This window comes from Netta rufina (genome assembly GCF_964035555.1).
Source record: "Netta rufina genome assembly, chromosome: 23".
NCBI lineage: Eukaryota > Metazoa > Chordata > Aves > Anseriformes > Anatidae > Netta > Netta rufina.
In genome coordinates, this window is record NC_140147.1 from 3,022,517 (window position 1) to 3,043,279 (window position 20,763).

At 53.1% G+C, this 20,763-nt stretch overlaps 1 protein-coding gene across 1 annotated transcript in view; it reads right to left on the reverse strand.

The window, feature by feature from the left end:
* Positions 1-15,738: 15,738 nt before the first annotated feature.
* The window catches only part of EPHA10 (EPH receptor A10), a gene marked incomplete at both ends in the record, with an annotated part of 36,247 nt that continues 31,222 nt past the window's right edge, over positions 15,739-20,763 (reverse strand). Inside the window, 6 exons of the mRNA XM_084300826.1 lie at positions 15,739-15,853; positions 16,427-16,591; positions 16,673-16,851; positions 16,994-17,143; positions 18,483-18,686; positions 18,803-18,864. Coding sequence (XP_084156952.1) covers positions 15,739-15,853; positions 16,427-16,591; positions 16,673-16,851; positions 16,994-17,143; positions 18,483-18,686; positions 18,803-18,864 — 875 coding nt within the window. The remainder of the gene's footprint in view (positions 15,854-16,426; positions 16,592-16,672; positions 16,852-16,993; positions 17,144-18,482; positions 18,687-18,802; positions 18,865-20,763) is intronic.

Below are 20,763 nucleotides of genomic sequence, written 5' to 3' on the forward strand. Positions count from 1 at the left end.
GACAATATCCTCTTCCTCTTTGGAGGCTGAAACTATTTGCTACAGTCATAATTTCCTTTCAGCTCCAGAGATTACTTTTGAATATTTCTCTGTGGGTATTCAATAGCGATGCTCTTCTGGCCGTAGAGGAGGTTTCAACAGAGCTGCGAGGTATTTCCCTTCCCGACGGAGCGGGCATAATCCATTCGTGGCTAACTCCTGTGTGACCACGGGCTGGCTGTGGCAGGAGAGTGCTCCTGCTCCGGGCACCCCCAGCTTAAAGCAATGCTGACAAGCTCTTTCTCTGCAGTTCAGCAGCAATAAGATGCTCGGTGAAGAACCACTGGGGCAGGGGACAAGGCCACATGCAGAAGGGAAGGGACGTGAAGGCAAACTGCAGGGCCGGCCCCAGCCCTGCCATCCATCTCTGCCCTGCTCCAGGAGCTCTCCAAGCGAGAAGCAGCAGCGAAGCTGCTCGTGATGTTTTTAATCAGCCTGGGCAGTAAAAGGAAATCAGTCATGTTAAAGGAGAATCGTAAAACAGCTTTGAAAACCACAGAGCCGTGCAGAAGTGCTCAGCTTTGTTTGTTTAGAGCCCAGCCATTTTACGGTGCCATAAACCTCCTGGCACGTAGGCTGCAGAGCGTAAATCCTGCTCCAGCTCTTTTATGTGCTGCCTAATGATAGGGGCAATGCGTGGACACAGACGAGTGATACAGGGAGTCAGGGCACTGTGTCTCCGTGTCCTTGGTATCTCCCAGCTAGCCTGGCTGGATTTATTTTTTGCCAAGCAGACAACTCCGTGCTCCCAAGATGCGACAGATGCCGCAGCTTCCCCCTGCCCTGTGCCGCTCATTTCGATGCAACTTGCTGAGCTCCTGGGCTCATCAAAGTGATTTTTCCACTTTGTCACCATTCTCCTGGTGAGGTAGCTTCCTCTCCTTGCTCTCAGCTCTGGCCCAAAAAGAGCATCGTGGCTCCTTATCTCCCAGAGAGGTTTCCTGCAGGACTGGGTTTTGCTGGGCTGGTTGTGCTGGAGGAGGCAGCGACGCAGTGGGCTCTGCTGGCACCCTCATCTCCACTGGGATCTGGGGTCCTTGAGCTGAGGGGCATGGAGAGAACTCCCAGCTCTTCTCCAGGCTGCTCTCCATCTCTCCTGGTTAGGTCCAGCCAGGGTTTGCTGCAGCACCAGCCAGGGCAGGTGACAAATGGCACGTGAAGGTGTCGCGGGGAATATGCACACCCAGTGATAGAGGCGTAATGAATGAAACATTGGTGGAATTGATGTGGGGCTGCTGTAATGAAGGTACACGTGTTGTGAGGATTAGGACACGGGTGTGATGAATATTGTCTATCAGCTGTGATAAAAAGCCTATCATCCCCAATACATATTTTCAAAAACTAATTTAAGGCTGAACGAGATTATTAAAAATGAGGAGAGGAAATTGTCTGGGATATATTTAGAGTCCCTTGGTAGGTAGGAAGTGGAACTACAGCCTGTGGGGTGAAAAGGATGGTTGTGGGCATTGTGACAGCCTCTGATAAGGAGACAGGGCTGAGCTGGTCTGGAGGGGAATGAATTAAAGCTCATCTGGGGTCTTGGTGCTGCACGCAGGGACCAACCCCACTGGGGCTGAGCCACCTGCCTCTGTCCCCAGGCTCAGTGTCCCCAGTGTTTCTTTCTTACTTGGTTCCTTTCCTGAATCTTTGCCTGTTTTGGGGCTGAGCAGAGAAAAACAGAGAAGCTGCAAACTTTGTTCCCTTACGTACGGTGACACTTTCTCCCACCAAAAAGTGCTCCAAATGGAAGCCTTTGGGTACACCTGAACTCCCCTGGGGAGCCTTTATGCAACCCCACGTGCAACCGGACTCTGTGTCTTTGTTCTTTCTGAAAAATCCTAAACGAAACCGTAACCGGAGAACTGAGAAGAGGGGCATGCGCTTTTCACCCAATCATTATTAGAAAATGTGATGAGAGGTCAGTTGCTGGTTCTGTATGATTGTCACCAAATAGCCGCAATGATCCTCACCCCGACTCAAAAATTATTATGGGAACAGAAATGGAGAAAACTGTGTGAGACAGCGGCACTGCAGAATTTAGAAAGAACATTAGGCGACCCTCTTAGGGTGCAGGGCTTCCTCAGCTTATGGGGACGGAGCCCTAAACAGACCCACGATTACAGGCTCGGCTCAACGATGCCATCTTGCGACAGTCAGCCCCAACCAGCATTACAAGCCTTGCTGAAACTGCCAAAGCAGGAAGGAGCCAGCCTTCTTTTACTAGCATACAAGGAGTCAATGAACCTTGTATGCAATTTCTAGACAGATTGAGGGATTCGCCGGACAAGCAGATAGATAATCATGAAGCTAAAGAGGCTCTCATGCTGAAACTGGCGATTGAAAACGCTAACACAGATTGTAAGAAGATTCTGCAATCCATGCCTAATGGGACAACCTTGGTACAAATGATAGAGGCCATGGTGTAATTATACAAAACTATAATAGCATCATTCCTTGTGCCAGGAGCCACTCTGCTTGGCTGTGGGATCGACTGTGGGGTGGACGTCCCCTAGGTGCACCCCGAGCTTTTTCCTCGGAGGGATCTCCACTCTCAGCCACTCACCGCGGGAGCAGACCTCCTGAAGCCGTGGACAAATTATTTTAAGTGATATTTTCCTGTGGTATGAAAGAGAAGTGCAAGAGGCCTCGTTGAGTGATCGTGTGATTGTGCTGTGCAAGTGAGACACAGCATCACTGCGAAGCAACATCCCTGGCGCTTAGTGGCTTGTTGGCTGCCGTAGATTCTAGTAGGCACCCTACTTTACCATCGTAAATCTGCTTGTGATTTTTCACCCTGTTGCTTATTGTACCTTGCTTATTGCAATGTCTGCTGTGCTTGACAGAAAAATCTATAGAAAGCGTTTGGTTGGTTGAAAATAAAAAAGGGGGAATTATGTAAGAATGTATACTCAATAAAGGCTTCAGTTGCACACCAGCCTGGAGTCGTGTGATAAATTCCCTCCATTCTGCCATCAAAAAGTGCCCCCAAGGGAAGCCTTTGGGTACACCTGAACTCCCCTGGGGAGCCTTTATGCTGCCATGGGCATTTCTCTACCAACAGCTGAGCAGGTCTGGAAGTCCTGGCGCAGCCCTCTGCCTGCCCTGCAGCTATGGGTTTTCCCCTTGCTGCCCTTTGCTTTTCCCCACAGTGTTCCCAGCCCTGCAGTCGGGTTCCTGGGGCCAGGACTTCCCTGCAGACACTTAGTGGCACTGGCCCGTGGCTCCGGCCATCCGAGGAGCTGAGTTTTGCTCTTGAGCGTTCCCCCTCTCTTTCATTTAATCTCGCTGTGATGTTCACTATGACAAGATCATTAGAAACCGAGTTAATGTTGCAGAGCTCTTCCTCCCAAGCAGTGTGTAACCACGCAGACGATGCCTGCAAGACAAGAGACTTAATTGTGTTCTGTCGGTATCCAGGGGGATGTCAGCCAGCCGAATTTAAAGCCAGGCTGGATGGGGGTGGGAAATGCACCTCCATTACTCACCCAGGCTGAATGAGGTTTCGGTTTTATTATCTCCTGAAATAGCCAGTGCCTGGGAGGTGCTGATTGAAGCCATTTGAAAACATGACAACATCCTCGGGACAATAGGTGTCTAATCTAATGAAGCCAGAATGCATTAGCTAAGAGCTGCGTAAAGCGAAGAAAATGCAATTAAAGCATTCCTGAGGACAGATGTCGACCTACGTAGGGGACACTGATATGAAGACGTCGGCAGAAGTCTAATGAAAATAAATGATCTGTTTGAAGCATTCCTCAAATCGATAACGGAGTCGGAGGCACCGCCACTCTGCCTCGGCTCCCAGCGTTGTCACCCTGGTCCCTTGCTGTCCCCAATGACATCTGTCCTGCGTGGAGGGCAGCATGGGGATGGCGACACCCCATTCCCCTTCTCTGCCTTCTCTCACCTTAGTTTTGCTCTTAGGAAAGCTGTGTTTGTTTGTTTGTTTGTTGTTTTTTGTTTTCTTTTTTTTTTCCCAGCTGTGCAGGGGAGCCGTGCCCGGCAGGGTTGAGGTCCCCGCATTGAGCCCTTCGAAATGTGACAAGCAGGGCGGAGGTGGCAGTGGACAGGACATGAACAGTTCTGTCCTTTCAGAACTGTAAGTCACAACTCTCAACTGAAATTAAAAAAAATGTAAAAATCCCTTTTCAAGCTCCCCAGGTTGCTGAACGTGAGCTGGCCACATGCCTGCAGCTCGGGAAGCCTCCGAGGGTGATGAGGGGTTGTTCACACTGTTGCATCGATGGTCCTGCCCCACATTCCTTCACTTTCTGCCTTTTCCCCCTCTTTACCCCATCACCCAGGCGCTGCTTTGTGCACAAAATGGGCACAGAGCAGGAGCAGAGACTGCCAGGTTTTGCTGCACTTTCACAAAGAGGATTCCAGGGTTTCTGCAGGAGCAGATTAGGGCCGGGCCATCTGCTCCCACCTCCTAATCCCGCCATCCGGCACCCTGCCCGCTGCCTGCCGCAGGCCCCCCGCTGCTGAGGCTTTGGGGTTTGGGGGCTTCGGGGCCACAGAGCCCCCTGTGCAGGGGGCGATGCTCTGGGGGGGTACCCCCAGGAGCTGCCACTGTTACCTCCCCGCTTGTTTGGGCAAATGGCAAGGGAGGAAATGTTCCTTCCCTTTATCATTTAGCTGTGCTCCGCTCTCTCTCGAGCGCTGCTATATTGGAGCTGCATCAAGGATGTGGGTTTTTCTGTTGTACAGCTAACACACGTTTAGACAGAGACACCTTCCTCTCTCTGTACTCCTACCCACGTTATAAATAGTAATTAAAACCACCCACTTCTGCAAATTGCTGGCAAAAGTAACTCGCATCAAATCACGATTCTCTGGCAGGAGTTTAAATTGACAGTGACAAGTTTATTTCTAGAGGAAAGTTTTATTTTTGGCAGTTTGATTCATTGTGCCACGTCACACTCGGATGTGGCGCGATGTGCTACCTTACACGTCGCATTTCCCTGCAAGACAAAGCAGAGATTTACACTTTGCTTTGTGCTGCGAGACAATGCATCAGCTTCTGAGAGCCACCCTGCTCTTCTTGGGCAAGACAATGCTCTGCTGACAATAATTTTAACAGAGGCAGGGAAACTCAGCCTTTTGTAGGCAAATGTTACAGTCAGAAGCTTCCTTATAAAATAATTCAAGCTGGAGCCGGGAGCTGCCCCAGCTGCAGGCGTTGTGCACCCCACTCTGTGCTTAACAAGGATTAGGAAATCCAAGATGCTGCAGAGCTGATGCAGATGTCCTCCTGCCCAGCTCAGCACAGCCAGCTGCCCCAGTAACCCCACCGCTGCTGGAAAGGACACGGGGATGTCTGCGGGGTGACCACGGAGCCTCTCCTGCACGCCTGGTGCCAGTTCAGCCCCCGTCTGGGGAGGAGAGCTGCAGGATGTATGACCCTGAAGAAAACAAGCACAGAGTAATTGCTTCAGGAATCCTGGTTAGGAAATGATGGAGAGGGAATAACCCTGTCGCTGTGTCTCACACGAACCGCTGTAATAATTCTGCTTCTCCTGCAAAGCTGCATTACATCTTCACTTAATTTAACTTTGCCCAGAAGCAGCCACAGTGAAAGCAGCCTGGGTCCCCGAGCTCGTTCCTCCCCAGAGATGTAAAACAGCTCCCATTTACATACCTCTTACCCCAGGAGCTTGTATTTACAGTCACAAACCGCTATTTATCCGGCACACCAATTGCCATCACCCCAGAGCACCTAAATCTCACAAAAAGCATTTTTATTGCCCTATTAATCTCTCCCTCTCCCGTTGTTTAATAGAATTCACTTAAAAATATTTAACAGCCTAAGCCCCCCACGGCTGAGTGCCATTCCTCTGGCTGCCTTGAGGTACTGCCCCATCTGTTGCCTGCGTGTTGGGGACACCAGGAGCAGGGTGCTTTTAGGGGAAATTTCCCATGCAGCCACTGCACCTCCCTAATTTCAACACAGCCCATCTCAGCCTCCTTTCCCAGGCATCCCATGGGTGCCACAGCGATGTTTGTCTAGCACAGAAGGCAGAGGATGGACACCGGTCCAACAGGAGGCAGGACATTCGCATGAACATTCCCGGCTCTGCCCTGACCCCTGGCTTTATGTTTTTGCTTTCAAAAGCAGAAGACGTGTCCCAGGTCATTGGTATCTCTGCTGCCTCTGACCCCCATGCAGCAGGGACAAGGACATCTCACCAGCTACGGCCACAAAGAGGGTGCAGGGGATGCAAAAACACATGAGCACCTCACCCTGCATCGCTGCCTTGGGCTGCTTTCATGGTGCTCTCCCTCTGGCGCTGATTTGGCCCGGGAGGACCCATCCTGAGCTTTGCTTCTGGCATCAGCAAAGGCAAAAACCCTGCTGCTGCCCCTTGTGCCTGAGCGCCCTGCTCAGCACCCAGCTAAGAGATGCTGTGTTCCCCCTGGGAGCACAGGCTTCACAGCAGAGAAAAGCCTCACAAGAAGAACCTGAATTGCCCAAGAAAAACCTGAATTGCCCTGTTTGAAATTCTTACCCAAAAGCGCAATGTTTCTCTAAAAGCAGCTCTTTGTAGCAGATGATCTAGGGCTCTAGCGGGGATAAGCTGCTGCCGCTTTATTTCAGTTCCATTATGGAATTTAAATACTGGGCAAGTTAATGGAGATGTCTACGGCTGCACATAAAGTAGGGAGCTGTGCTCCCATCCCGCTGTGCCACGAGCTGGAGCCTCTTGCTCCCTGCTGCCAGGGCTTGGGGGGGAGGCTGTGCCACCCGCAGCACCCCAGGGTGCCAGGGGGGGCTGGATCCTGCCCCTCGGTTTGCAGAGCCCTGCAAGGAGCTGGGCTTTGTGCTCGGCCCAGCGCAGGGGGACGTCCCCGGTGCAGCCCCACGCTGTTCGTCTGTGCCCAGTGCTGGTGGGGAAATATTTTAATTGCCTGTTTGTAAAGAGCGATTTAACAAAGAGCCGTGCCCGGGTGACGTCTCCGAGCCTGGCGTGGATGCTTGGCTAATGATTGCCTTCGCTCAGCTGGTGCCAACTGCCAGCACTTCATGGAGTTTCTCTCCTCTAATGAAGGGTTGATGAGGTGCAATGCAGATGTGTGCACGCAACTGCTGGACCCCTCCTGTCTCACCGCCTCTTGCAGCTCTGCGTGCACCGCTGGGGACAGGACCCCCACACACATCCTGAGGCTGTGACAGAAAAGTGCCAGTGCTGGTGCCCCGTGTGTGGCAGTGGGGTGCCAGCTGGTCCCTCAGCAGAGGACATCTGCTTCTCCTGAGAGTGCCAAGGCTGCCTACTTGCTCCAGCATCCCACCGGCATCCTTCCACAGTCCCCGAAGAGCCAGCAGTGCTCTGACACCAGCACGGGGAGAAAGCTGCAGCGGTGCTCCCAGGCACTGCAGGGGGTGCACTTGGGGACACCCAGACCTGTAGACACCCCACTGTGGTGGTGCTTCACTGCCACAGGAATACCCAAACCCCCTCTCTGTACCTTTTCTTTCCCCCTTTGCCACCAGAGGACCGTTCCCAGCCAGCAGCAAGCAGCTGGGGGAGGACACACATCCCCAGCCAGCCATGCCAGCCCCGCCGCAGGTGCATTTTGCTTCCAAACACAGCACAAAGCTGAAAAGGCCACGCTGGGGGCACAGCTCCTGTCAGCCTGTGAACTCCTGCTGTCAGGGCTCGTTTTGTGGCAGGTTGTTGGAATGCAACAAAAACCCAGGCAGGAGAAGGGCCAGCCCTGATCCCCAAGGTGTAGCCGTGCAGCAGCAGAGCCTGGGCAGAGCAGGCAGCTCCAGGACTGATCCGCACCCCCTGACTCCCTTTCTTTGCTTTTGTTCACGCCTGTCAGTCGTGGGCAGCAGCCCAGGGCAGCAGCCCCTGTGCCAAGCGATAAGGGCTCTGCTTTGTCTGATTCCGAAGGTGCTTGTCAACCTCAGCAAGATAAAAAGGCCAAACACATTTATAATTGTGTAATTAAATGGCTCCGGTGCCTTCCAGGCATCTCGTGCAGCTGGGCAGATGGCTTTGACGCCAGCAGCCTCGAATAAGTGAAGAGGCAGCTGAGGCCACCGGGGGTTGGTGGCACCCAGGGACGTGCGGCCGAGCCTGGTGGTCCCTGGGGGTCCCAGCTCTGCACTCCACTCCTGCTGGATGTGCCCCCGACAGGCACCGCTGTGCCCATCAGGGGTGGCCCCAGCAAGGGGAGGGGAAGGCGCAGGTCCCTACAGGCTCTTCTCTGTGCTGAAATGATGTTCCTGCATCCCCTAGTTTTATTCAGAGTGTTTTGAGCAGATGTTGTTGGGAAAAAGTGAAGAGAAAAGCCAGAGCTGGATAGGTGAACCCATCCGTAACAACTCTGTCTCTTAAATTTCCCTGTGGTGACTCTGCTGACCATCAGGTTACTCCATTAACTTCAATGCTAGAGAGCCCTGCGAGGCCTCCAGGGGCCTCTAGATTCCTGGAGGAGTCCTTATTTTGCCTCTAGGGCACAAGAGGAGGTTCGTAGGGCATCCCGGTGTGCCCTGGGAGGCCTCTAGGGCATCCTAGAGGACACTGGGGGTCATTGGGAGGCTTTCTGGGGGAGCTAGGGGGGCACTGGGGGGCCCCGGTGGACCTGTGGAGGATCTAGAGTGCAGAAGACAACAGGAGGCCTGCAGTGTGTGTGAGAGTGCACTAGAGAGCACTGCGAGGCCTCCAGAGATTCCTGGAAGAGTCCTTATTTTGCCTCTAGGGTACAAGAGGAGGCTCGTGGGACATCCTCGAGTGCCCTTGGAGGCCTCTTGGGCATCCTAGAAGAACCTGGGGGTCACTGGGAGGCTTTCGGGGGGAGCTAGAGAGTGCAAGAGGTGGGAGCGGGCAGGCACTGGGGGCTTTATTCCCAACACACACCAGTTGCTAAATGGAAGCCCAAGAGCTGCAGGACACGTGCCCCGCTCCCAGGAGATGCCAAAAGCTGCCATGCAGCCTCTGTTCCTGCTGCTGCCATCCCCAGGGCTCCCTGGAGATGCCCTGGGGAGGGCAGAGGCATGGGGATGGTGGGACATTACCCCAAGGAGGGCCGATGCACCCGTTCACACCACACTTGAGGTGACAGATCACTGGTTATGATGATAGATAGCACTGGGTCTTCCCAATAATTATCAGGTGTTCGTATTTAAATGTAACTCTCCCTCCAGAGCCAGGCTCCTTTTAATGTCCCCTGGGTATCGCTCTCCCCCTTCCCGTGCTCACCCCAAAGCGGGGAGGATGGAGGACGAGAGGCAGAGCTGTGCTGGTCCTTGCCCCTGCCACAGCACCTGTGGCTCATCCCAGGGCAAGGCAGCACACACAAGAGCCCCAATACGATCTACAGCTGTGCCAGCACCGTGTATGCCCTTGCCCCATCGGCACCTGCCCCTTTCTCAGGCTCCTTTGCTCCCAGTCTGGCCACAGCTGGCACCCACAGAGACCTCAGATGTGCATGGAGGGGAGCAGAAGGCAACGGCATGCCCAAAAGGAGACGGGACAAAATGCAAACATCAAGGTGACAGATTCTGCTGTCCTTGGAGAGCTGTGACATGATTTTCCAGATGTTTTCCAGAGCTAGTTTCCTCCCTCAAAGCCATTGCTTGTGTCAGAAGCTGATACATCCATTGCTGGCTATACAATACGCACGGTTGCAGCCCAGGCTGTAATTTCCCCCTCAAACCTCCGTATCAGAGGACTAAAATTAGATCATGAGAGGTTTGCTCAGGTCTGTTGTGCAGAAAATATTCACAGTCCAGTCAGCTCCAACAGCAGAGAATGGGGAGGGGGGGAGAAGGGAGCAGGAGCTTCAATGTCAGCCCGTGCAATCCATCACTGCAGCAGGGCAGTCGCAGAGCAGTGAGCAATAAGTTATGAAGATAAAGCTTCCAGCTCGGAGCAGGGACATGCTGACACCGCGCAGCACAACCGCTTGACCCAGGAAGCCGGAAAATCGGCCTCCATTTTAGCAAGGCAGCGAGCTCCTCAAGCGTGGGCCTGCCCTGGGAGGGCTGGGGAACGCTGCTTCCTCGGCGGCAGGGAGGGGAAGGGGCTTTTGCCATGCTCCTGCCAGCCCAGGGGGGATTGATGGAGACCTTCACCCTCCCCCCAGCATCCTCCCTGTCCCCTCCTGTGTCCCCCACCAGCACAGGGATGCCCAAGCCCCCGTCCTTACCAGGAAGGTCACAAAAAAGGGTGAAAACATCACCCACGGGGCACAAGAGGCAGCAGCGCAGGTAAGGCTGGGCAAAAAAATACCTCTGCTTGGCTGGGGTTTGCGATCCACTATTCATAACCCTGCTTCAGAGCACTAATTATTTCTTTATAGTGCCAATATAGCCCTGGCCAGGCTCCTAGTGAAGACTGGCTGAATTAATTGATCGACAGAAGGCAAATAGACTTCACCCGTTTTAAGCACCCATTCAGTTCCTTTTTCCTAGCAGCTGTCACTGTTGTCAGCACACTGAAACGAGGCTTTTGTACATGCTCTTTGGCATTAAGCAGCCCAAGAAAAAAGAGAAGAAACGGGAACCGCTGAAAGAGTCGCGCTGCATTATTTCTAAATATTATTGTTTGTGCAGCGCCTGCATTTAATATGCTGGCCATACCCTGCTTTCGTTTACTCAGTTAAACAATTAATTGCACGCCTTGAGCACAGGAGCTCAGCAGTGTTTTCCCTCTGCTCAGCAGCATCCTGCACTCAGGGTGAGGATGGCGCCAGCAGCTCCGCTCTGATCACGTCCAAGGCTGGGGGCTCCCAGGGGGAACAAGGGGCTGCTGCCTGCCTGACCACAGCTGGCCCCACTGGTCAAGGGCTCAGCCTCTCCCTCTTCTGTCCTAGTTAAACAATATTTTTTCTTCCCTACAGAAACGTCAATAGCAAGAAACAACCACGGCACTGTTCCTGCACACACTGCAAAAAGGAGCAAAGGCTCTTGTTTTAGCTCACATGCTACTTAATAAAACAAGGCATCATTTCACACCTTGCTGCCACTTCAACTGTTCATTACCCGATACCTGCTATCCTCACTGAAGCGGTGCTTTTCATCGCAATGCCAGAAATAACCCACACATGCAAGCCAGGACAGAATTAGTGGTTGTTTTTACTTAGTTATATTTAGGTATCTCATTATTGCAATCTTCAAACATAGTTCAATAAATACAAAATTAACAAAATGTCAATAGATCTTTATTACCATCTATAATTATTATTATTGTTCTTCCAAGTCAATGGTGATTCCCTGGAGATGTCTGACTATAGCTCGATCATGAAATGTACACAGTGTCCCTTACAATCTTATATTACATTTGTTCCAAGCTTATAAAAATATATATTGACTTCTCAAGTACGTATTTACAGTATATAACATGTGGTTAATGAATATCAAAAAGCAGCTAGAGATGAACCAACGTGACCCCAGTTTTGGTTTTATGCCGGGGGGGGAGTTACATGCACCAGCTCTCATGATGCTGCCTGGGGCTGTGTCCAGCACTGTCCTAATTCAGGCTCCAGAAAATTGTTCCCAACCAGGGGCACAGCTGGGACCTGTCCTACTGCCCTCAAGGAAAACAAGACCCAGCTCAGAAGGGGAGGATTCCCAAAGAGGAATTCCTCCAGCACAGGCAGAGCCAGACCCCCAGAAGAGGCTGTACTGCGCCGTTTCTCGCTGGCCAAGAGGAACATCTAGTGGAGACATCCTCATTAGGAATACAAAGAAAAGCCCAGAAACAGGTGGCTTCCTGCTGCTGGAGAGGCGGCAGCTGGAGAACAAAATGTATTGGGTCAAATACACCATGGTATGAGGAAAGCAAAGCCCCAAAGAGCAAAACCCTTGAGTGCTTCTGCATGGGGCTGATGCTCCTCGTGATGCCCTGGGGGCTAGCCCCAGGTCCAGGACACGAGCAAGCTCTTCCAAAAGCACAGCAGGAACCCAAACACCTTTTTCAACCTTTTTGTCAGCTTCAGAAGGAACTTCGCCCTGTGTCAGACACAGCCTGGAATAAGAATCTGAAATCGTTCTGAGGCATTTCCCTTGGTCGAGCAGCTGCAAAACAGCATTGCTAATTAATTTAATTATCAGGCATTGAATACTTCCCCAAAGAGGAGGTGCTGAGAGGGCACAAGTTAATTTTAAAATCGCAATAACAATTTATAACTTAATCTGCTGATCTGATTAGTTCCAGGGCTGATGAGGAGCTCGGTTAGAGGTGTTTGCTGTTGCCACCAGCTAGGCTAGGAAGCACGCTTTGGTTACGTGCTCTCCTCTCCCTTCCAGCAGAGGCCAGGAGAGCCAACACACCGCGCTTCTGCCGCCTTAGAGCGTGATCCCAGCCACAGAATGCTGCTGTCTGGAAGAAAAAGAGCTCGCTGAAACATCGAGCCCAAGTCCCTCACTGTAGTAAATCAGGAAAGTAATTAAACACAGAATTTCTTTTGGGACCAGCTAGAGAGACTCAGATGAAGAAATGTCGCTTCCAGTTCTGATTGTGCTGGAGAATGCAGTACAGGAGCCTAATTCAGCAGGGGGAACTCTTAAATGATTGAGGAATGGTCTCATTTTTAATTGGAGCACTCTAGCACAGAGAGTGCACTGTACAAGTGCCCAGCCACATGGATTAAGAGGCCCCAGGGCTTTGCTGCAGGGCTCAGCTGCTGGGGAAGGACAAGGACAAGGACTTCTTCCTCACCCTAATGTCCCACATTGCCTCTGCAGGGAATGCAGAAAATGCATCCGAGCTTGCCAGGTCTGCCACTTTTGTCAACGTTGCCTTTGGTTGTAAGGCTCTTAACTGACAAATAAAGCCCAGGAGCGTTCCCAAGGAATAACATTTAATCTGCTGGAAGGGGAACACCACACTCTCTTCGAACTTTTGCTGAGAATTCATTATTCTCGGGCACCTCTGCGGAGCTGTGCACGCTCTCCCTCCATCTGATCTCCCTCACCAGGCACACGAGAAACCTGCACGGCCTTGATCACTGCACAAACACAAGGAACCCCTTGCCCAAGAGCATCCTGCTACCAGCAGTTGCCTTCCAGCTGGTTCACGGAGCTGTCCTCAGAATCACCTCAGCCTCCCTCAACAGATTATAGGGTTTATTTACAGTGATTGGGACACCTCTTCTGAGGTCTCTGTAGCTGTTGACAACTGTCACTATTTCCAGAATTTCCTTTTGCTGCCTTCACTTCCCTGCCCTTGGGCTCGAGATGCTCAGAGCACCCTCAGCACCTTCCTGCATGTCACAGAGAGGTCTTCTGCCCCAGGCAGGCTGTGCGCTCATAGCCAGCTCCATTTTCCAGACCGAGGGCATGGTGTCACCTTGTCACCAAGTCCTGGCTTTGCCCAGAGCCCCAGAGAGCAAGCACAGCAGCCTGGACTCAGCCTGGCCTGCAGGAGGCTCTGGGGAGCTCCCACGAAAGGGACAAGAGCAGGAGATGGGGGAGAGGATCAGGAATCACGTTGGTTCAGCTCCCTGCCTCAAGAACTAGAATATACTTTCTCTATAGATAAAATGTAAACATAACGAGCATACAAATTGCACTTGATCCTTGGGATCTGGCATTTCTACCAAATGAAGGTTTCAGTTCACAATTATTACTCTTCTGGGTGTGAAACAGCAGGATGCTGAGCAACTACCCGGATCGGACAAAAGTGAAACTTAAAGGGAAGTTATTTCCATAAAAAACTGACCGAGTGACACTGGGGAATGCTGCTTAAACTTCAGAAGGAGAGCACCAAGAGCTGGTGGGAGCTCACTGTGACATTGCCTGGAAATGGCAACACAAGGCAGAAAAATGAGAAGTAAACATCAGCTGGCACCTTCTTGATACCACGTGTTGGTGAAGTTCAGCTCTGATCTCCAATGCAGTCACGCTGAAACAGCTGAAAAAAAGGAAATCCTGTAGTGTTGAGCACTCCTGACCTTCAGCCAGTGGCAGCAGCCAAGCCAGAAGCCTCCGAGGGCACAGCATTCCCCTGGGGCACACGTGTGGGTTCGAAGAAAACCACCAGGAATGAGGCTTTACTGAACAAAAGCTGGGTCCCTGAAACGATGCAACCATCTGTCTGGGTGGGGTGAGTATGATGTCGGCCCCACAAACAGGCTGCATTAGCATCCTTCAGCTAATTGCCATTTAGATTGTGTCCCTTTGGTGCAGGCTACCTGCATAGCCTCCGAACCCAATGCAAACACATTTCCAACTGCATCGTGAACATCCTCCTCTACAGCATTCGTTCCCTTTGTAAATCTTTGCCTTTCATCATTAATAATTCACTTGCAATACTTACAGATGATAATAAAAGGCCTACAAAGCCCAGAACAAGGCTGTGAAGACCCATTTAATTAACCAACTTCAAGGAAACTTGTAGCGTTAAGCAGATGCAATTTAAGCCTTCCGTCACGGATCAGGCCTGTAGCAGTGGGACCTGCCAGTGCGTGAGGCACACGGTGCTGAGCCTCGGGCTGCTACGAAATAAAGTGCTGATGTGCCAACCTGCCCGGAGGGATGCTCATCCCCAGGCTCCAGCCTCACCCAGGTGGCTCAGCCCACGGCCACGTGGCGATGCTCTGCCCGCTACGCCCCCCGTCACTGGCTGCACCCACCTGAAGCCCCTCTTTCTCAGCGTTCACCTTGCCGTGGGTTTTTCTCTGCTGTTGTTCTCTCTCCAGCATCCGTGGCTGGCTGTTCGGTGCAGCATTAGGACCGCAAAGTGAGCACCATCGCTGGCAAACCTTACAGGGGTGTGGGTTAGTGCCAAAGGTGAGCAGACCCCTCTTTTCCAGGCTCCTACAGCCATCCTCCTGCCCAGCAAGCAGCAGCTTGCCACCACGGACACACCTTCCCCACTGCCTTACTGCCTCGTGTCCCTCCTGGTGCTGCATCCCAGAGCAGTCAGAGCTACCGCACTTCCCCACCAAGCCAGCGAAGGATGCAGGATGCTCTGCCCACGGGACTTTGCAAGGCAGAAAGCTTGAAGGCTGAGAGCATCAGCAGGGCAGCCCAAGGGCATCAGTGCTCACCCTCTCCTGGCTGTGGCCTCCGTTTCCTCCGCTGCAACTGTCTTGCCAGGACAAGAAATGTTCGGCACCGTTTGCTCTGCGCTTCGGTGGAGAACATTTGTGTTTTGTTCACCAACAGTGGTGTCAAGACTCAGCGAGGTGACTCTTGGAGCGGAAGGGATGTGGCTGGGAAAGAAAGAGCTTCCTTTCAGCGCGCCAGATGGGCAAAGTCACCTTCCCAAAGCGGGGCGCTGGGTGTGAGCTCTGCTCCAGTCTCTAAAAATAAAAGCAATAAAAGCTCCTGGTGGGGTTGGTAGAAGATGTCAGCCTGTATAAAAATACCCATGGATTTCACCAGTAGGATGCTAGATAGGAAAACGCTGTCAGCTCTGGATTGAGACAGTGCACAAATGTCCGTCCACCCTGTTGACCTAATTACCATGTGAAATGGCATCGTTACATTTGACTCATCTTACAGAACAGCGATGGGGAGAACCACAGCCGCCCAGGCACACCGTGCCTGGTGTCCCAGGGATGCTCGGCTTCCCTGGCACAGGGGACGGGCCGCCCTGCCCTCTTGCCACGTGGAATGACTCGCTGGGCAGCAGCCCAGGGACTCCTACATCCCACCTGAAACCATGAGGTTTCAGAGATTTGGTCTGGTTTGGGGCCAGCACGTGGCCGGCGCCTCCTCCCACTCCGGTGCTCCGTGCTCCATCACACCTGCACGCCCCGGCCGTGCATCTGGATCACCTGGGCCCGCAGGGTCTGGATGCCGCTCAGGATGGTCTTCTGGTGCTCTGCCAGCGTGATCCCCAGGCTCAGGACATCTCTGCAAAACATACCGTCATCAGCCACAAGGAACAAGCCCTAACTGCGGCGTCCTGTGCTGACTGCTCTCCAGGACAGAGCAGCGTGGATTTCAGACCATTGGGATACTATGGACTAGCAGGAGTAAGAAATCCCCAAGCTGTTGTCCCAGCTGAACAGCACAGGCCTTGGCAGGGAGCTTGGGGTGACAGGAGCCCCCAGCACACCACAGATCCCACCCCAGCAGCTGGAGCTGGAGGCCCCGTGCTGCTTGCAGAGCCACCTGTTGGCAAATCACTCCTCGATTTGACCCTGCTCTCCATCTGGGACAGGTAGGACTCTGTGCCTGCCAGAAATTACAGGTTAAAACCCAAAGCACAGCTTTCAATCGGCTCCAAAACCCAGCAGCTGAGTTGCACAGCACATGCAGCCCAATCCACACCATTGCTGGGACATGTTCTCTTTTGCAGCTCTTGCTGACGTGCTCTGGCAGACCTGCCCTTTCATTCAGCACCAAGTGGCTGGTATTTAAAAGCACAACTCGCTCCCCCCTGCACCCAATTACACCAGGCTGCGGCCAGCCCCTCTCACTTACTGCGCCGTCATCCTGGCCACGGACTCCAGGTAGCAGTAGCCCGCAGCGGTGAAGTTATCCCGGTACCTGCCCATTTCTATCGCTTCCAGCCACTCTCCCACCGAGCTGAAGGCCGGGAAGGCTGCGAAGGAGCGCTCGGCCAGGGGCATGGCGGCACCACGAGACCTGAGGACAGACAGGGCGGTGAAGGGGAGCGGGGACGGCGCACGGTGGCGGGGACCTGCAGGGGAAGGGACAAGAGGGTACCTGGCGCATGGCGGGGGCTGCGGGCTCTGCACCATCTTGCTGAGGACGTCGTGGATGTGCGAGAACTTGGGGCGCTGGCTGCGGTCCTTCTGCCAGCAGTCGAGCATGAGCTGGTGCAGGGGAGGCTGGCAGTTCGCCGGGGCCGGCAGGCGAAAGCCGTCCTCCACCGCCTTCATCACCTGCAGAGCGGGGCAGAAAGGCGAGGGGACAGCTCTGAGATGCCAAAATACAGACTGCACCCAAACCTGGCAGCTGGGAGGCCCTCCCTCCTCACCGCCAGCCACAGCAATATCACCATCAGGCATGTAGCAGGGGACTCACATCCTGGTGGGACATGTCCCAGTAGGGTCTCTCGCCGTAGGACATGACTTCCCACATGACGATGCCGAAGCTCCACACGTCGCTGGCCGGGCTGAAGTGGTGATACTGGATGGCTTCGGGGGCTGACCACAGCACCAGGCTCTTCCCACGCTGGCCGGGCAGAAAATGGGGTGAAATGGTGTTGTCACATAGGACAGGAGGAGGGAGAGGCTGACACACGTGGTGGCCCTCTGGTGCACCCTCTCCCTGTTTCACAGCTTGTGTAGCACGCATAGGTTTCATGCTAAGAGAAAACTTGTGCCTCAATTTGCTTTAAAATGGTCATGCAACAGTATGCTACATGGGAATGTGAGTTCTGAAATATTAATGGGAGAGAGAATGGCTCTGGGAAGAGCTGATGGCATTTTACACATTAATATTTAACAAAACCCGTCTCCGAGCTGCACAAACACACAGTCCCTGCACCCCAGCTTGCTCTCCTGTAATTAGCCATCCTGTACTCCACCTCTGCAGATCCCTCCAGATGCACTGGGCAAAGCAAGTGACAGACACCGCAGCTAATTGCAATTAACAGGGGGGAGACCTCAACCCCAAAGCCACAGCTTGGGCTCCCTGCACCCAGCAGGCTGCTCCGTGCCCACGCTGGCACCGAGGGAAGGTTTCTCCCATCCCTGCGGGCACAGCAGCCGAGCTGTGAGCCGCAGCACTGTGGGATGCTCAGCACTTGGTTGTGCTTCGCCAAGGAGTCTACAAGGTAGGGATGCTTTCCCCAAGGTGTCTCCCTGGAGCTTGTGATAAAGGCTAAAAAAAAATCATATCGCAAGACTCTTTCTGCCATCAGCTTGCTCAGAGCTGACAGAAAACCACAGCTCCCGACAGATTGTGGGGCAATCCCCGCAAACAGGCTCCTCTCCTCGGGATGGCCATGCCTGGTGCTAGGACACAGCACCGGGAACCTGTGGCCGTGCCCACCAGCTGCTGCCTCCCTGGAGCAATGCTCCCTGCAAACAATAAGGGCTGGCCTGACTGCAGAATCGGTGCTTTTTAAAATATTAATGCCTGGTTAATGCGACATGCTAACAGATTCAGCTGATACGGGGCGAGCTGATGAGGCGTGAGCATGAAGCGAGCAGGACTTCGGTCCTTAATTGAAAACGATGAACTTCATTATGAGTGATAAAATAGACATAACGAAGCCTGAGGCTGCCCTCTGCCACTGCCTCAGGTTCGCCCCCACATGCACGGAGCACTGCTGTGGGGCAGGTCCCCGAATAAATGCATTCATTTCCAGTTGGGAAAGAAACTGTTACGATGCAGATCCTTCCTCAACGCTCAGAGCAGGCTGCAAGCCTCCCCAGCGCTGCCAGGAGCCAGTCCAAGGGATGCTGGCCACGGCCAGGCACGGACACCAGGGGACATCTCTGCAGGTGTGCCGTCAGCATTTTGCTTTTGGGAAGCACTGGAAATTAAGTTTGGAAAAGCCTCTTACCATGGTGCTGAAGATGGTCTCCATCTTGTCTTCTTGCGGCTGCCTGAAACCCGTTATTTTGCACGCCAGGCTGCTGTTCACGAGGACCTTGTGGGCAGCCAGGCTTTTATGGATGTAACCCATCTCTGCCAGGTACTTCATGCCAGAGGCAATCCCCTGCAACATGGTGATGAGCTGGGTGGATGTGAACTGTCCCTCGTGTTTCTGCAAAGAAAATAAATAAATAGATAAAGAGGAGGAAAAGCCAGAGCTGAGCAATGCCTGTTGAAGCCCAGCAGGTGACAGAGCCCGGCGGTTCCCACCGGCTCCACAGCACTCACCCTGAGGAAAGAGTCCAGCACTCCGTTCCCCATGTACTCCATCACTATCATCATGGTGTTCCCTGCACGGACAGACAAGGAGCACTGCGTGAGTCCTGCCTCCTGCTGCAGGCAGCTCCGTGCTGGTGGTAACGGAAACACGGAGCAAACCTCCCAGCCCTTAAACCTTAAACCTCCCCTCCAAATAGAAACGTTGTGTATTTGACAGATTTTCCTTGTGGGATTTTTGATGCATCCAGCCTGCATCGTAAACTCCACCACTGAGGCAACAATCAGAGGAGATTAACATGATCATCTACTAGGGATGGGTGAGAGGGGACTGGCAAATCCTGCTGCTGAGCCCCACCGATGCTTTGGCACCGCTGAACCTGCAGCTGCTGCTGGAAGCATTGCTACAGCTCACCCCAGAGGAGCTCGCAGTGGAAGATGCTCCACGTTAAAGACACGGTTCTCTCTTCCAGAATTATTGGGAGCACGAGCACGGGACCCTGAGAGCCACGCCAGGCTCGCTGTGCTGCCAGCAAGGCTCGGGGAGGAGCAGGGATCTGGCACAGCATCACCAAACGGGCTGAGCACGGTGCGAGCAGAGGTTTGGTGGAAGGATGAGCACCTCCCCTGCTGCAAAATGCAAGGCTGCCTGCACACGAGACATTGCAGTTAAAGAGCAGGCACTGCCGGCATTAATTAAGCATGATAAAGCGAAGATCCGGCTAACAGGAACGGAAACACGGTCGCCAATAGGAAATTCTCATTAGCTGGAGAATTCATTCTCATTTCCACGGCTGCTCTGGAAAGCTTGGTACAAAGATCGTGACACAGACACAGGCTCACAGATAGCCCGCAGCTCATACACAGACTCATCAAAGAGAAGGACAAGATGCTTTTAGGGACTCTGCGCCTCTTAATAAGCTGAGATTAGAAAAAATACATTATTAATTTACCAAACTACACAAAAGTGACCAGCTCAGCCCCAGACTCAGGACAGAAATACTTCCTTACCTAATAAAAGAGCTGGTTCGAGGCACGTGCTCGCATGCCTTTGGATTTCCACGAACATCCATTTACCAGCAGCACCGAGCACAGTGCAGCGAGCACTCCCACGAGGGCTGGGAGCAGGCAGCCTCATCCGTTTTACTGACAAAACCCCACTGCAATTTGCTTTTATTAAGAGCGCGCTGTTTTGCTGCTAAACCAGTCCCGCTCCCCAGCTTTATTAATCGAGCTGTAAGCATTTTATTAATCATCGGCATGCTTAAATAGCTAATGGGTGAGGAAACACTTGATTTCCAGAGAGCAACAGTTTGGCACCTGCAGCAGCAGGTCATCGCTCTCCGAAGCAGCAGGTTCAGCGCACTGCCTGAAATCCACGGTGGATCCCTAAACAGGTCAGCATCCTTGCTGCCTTCTCCCAGGAAAATCAACCCAAAATCTCCTCGAGCACCACGCAGCAGCACTCTGCCCGCCGCGCACCCCACCGTACACCCACCAGCCGCTGCTGCAGGTCAGCCAAACGCCTCCTTCAAGAGGTTACAACACTCATTTCTCTGCTTTGCCAGCAGCATCGGGTATTTTTTGAGCATGAAGCACACGACTGCACCGTTTCCATGCTGATGGAGTACCGGAGCCCGCTGACAGCGGCATCGTGCTGTCAGGGCTCTTTGGAGAGCGAGGTGCTGGCAGCACGGTTGCCAGCACGCCCAGACCCTCCTGCCACACGGGAAAGTTGCTGGGAAAAAAGAAATTAAAGCTGCAGAAACGCCCTGTGGGAAAAACTCTAGAGCATTTTGCATGCCGTGTCTCCATCAGACAGCACCGACATCGTGTCTCTTGTGGAGGTGCTTTAATTACCCTGCGTGAAGACCACTGCACGCCCCCTGACATTGCTGGACCCCCCAGAGCAATACCTGCAGGCGGGGCAGCTCTGTGCAACCCCACAACCTTGCCCTCTGAAGCAGGGAGAG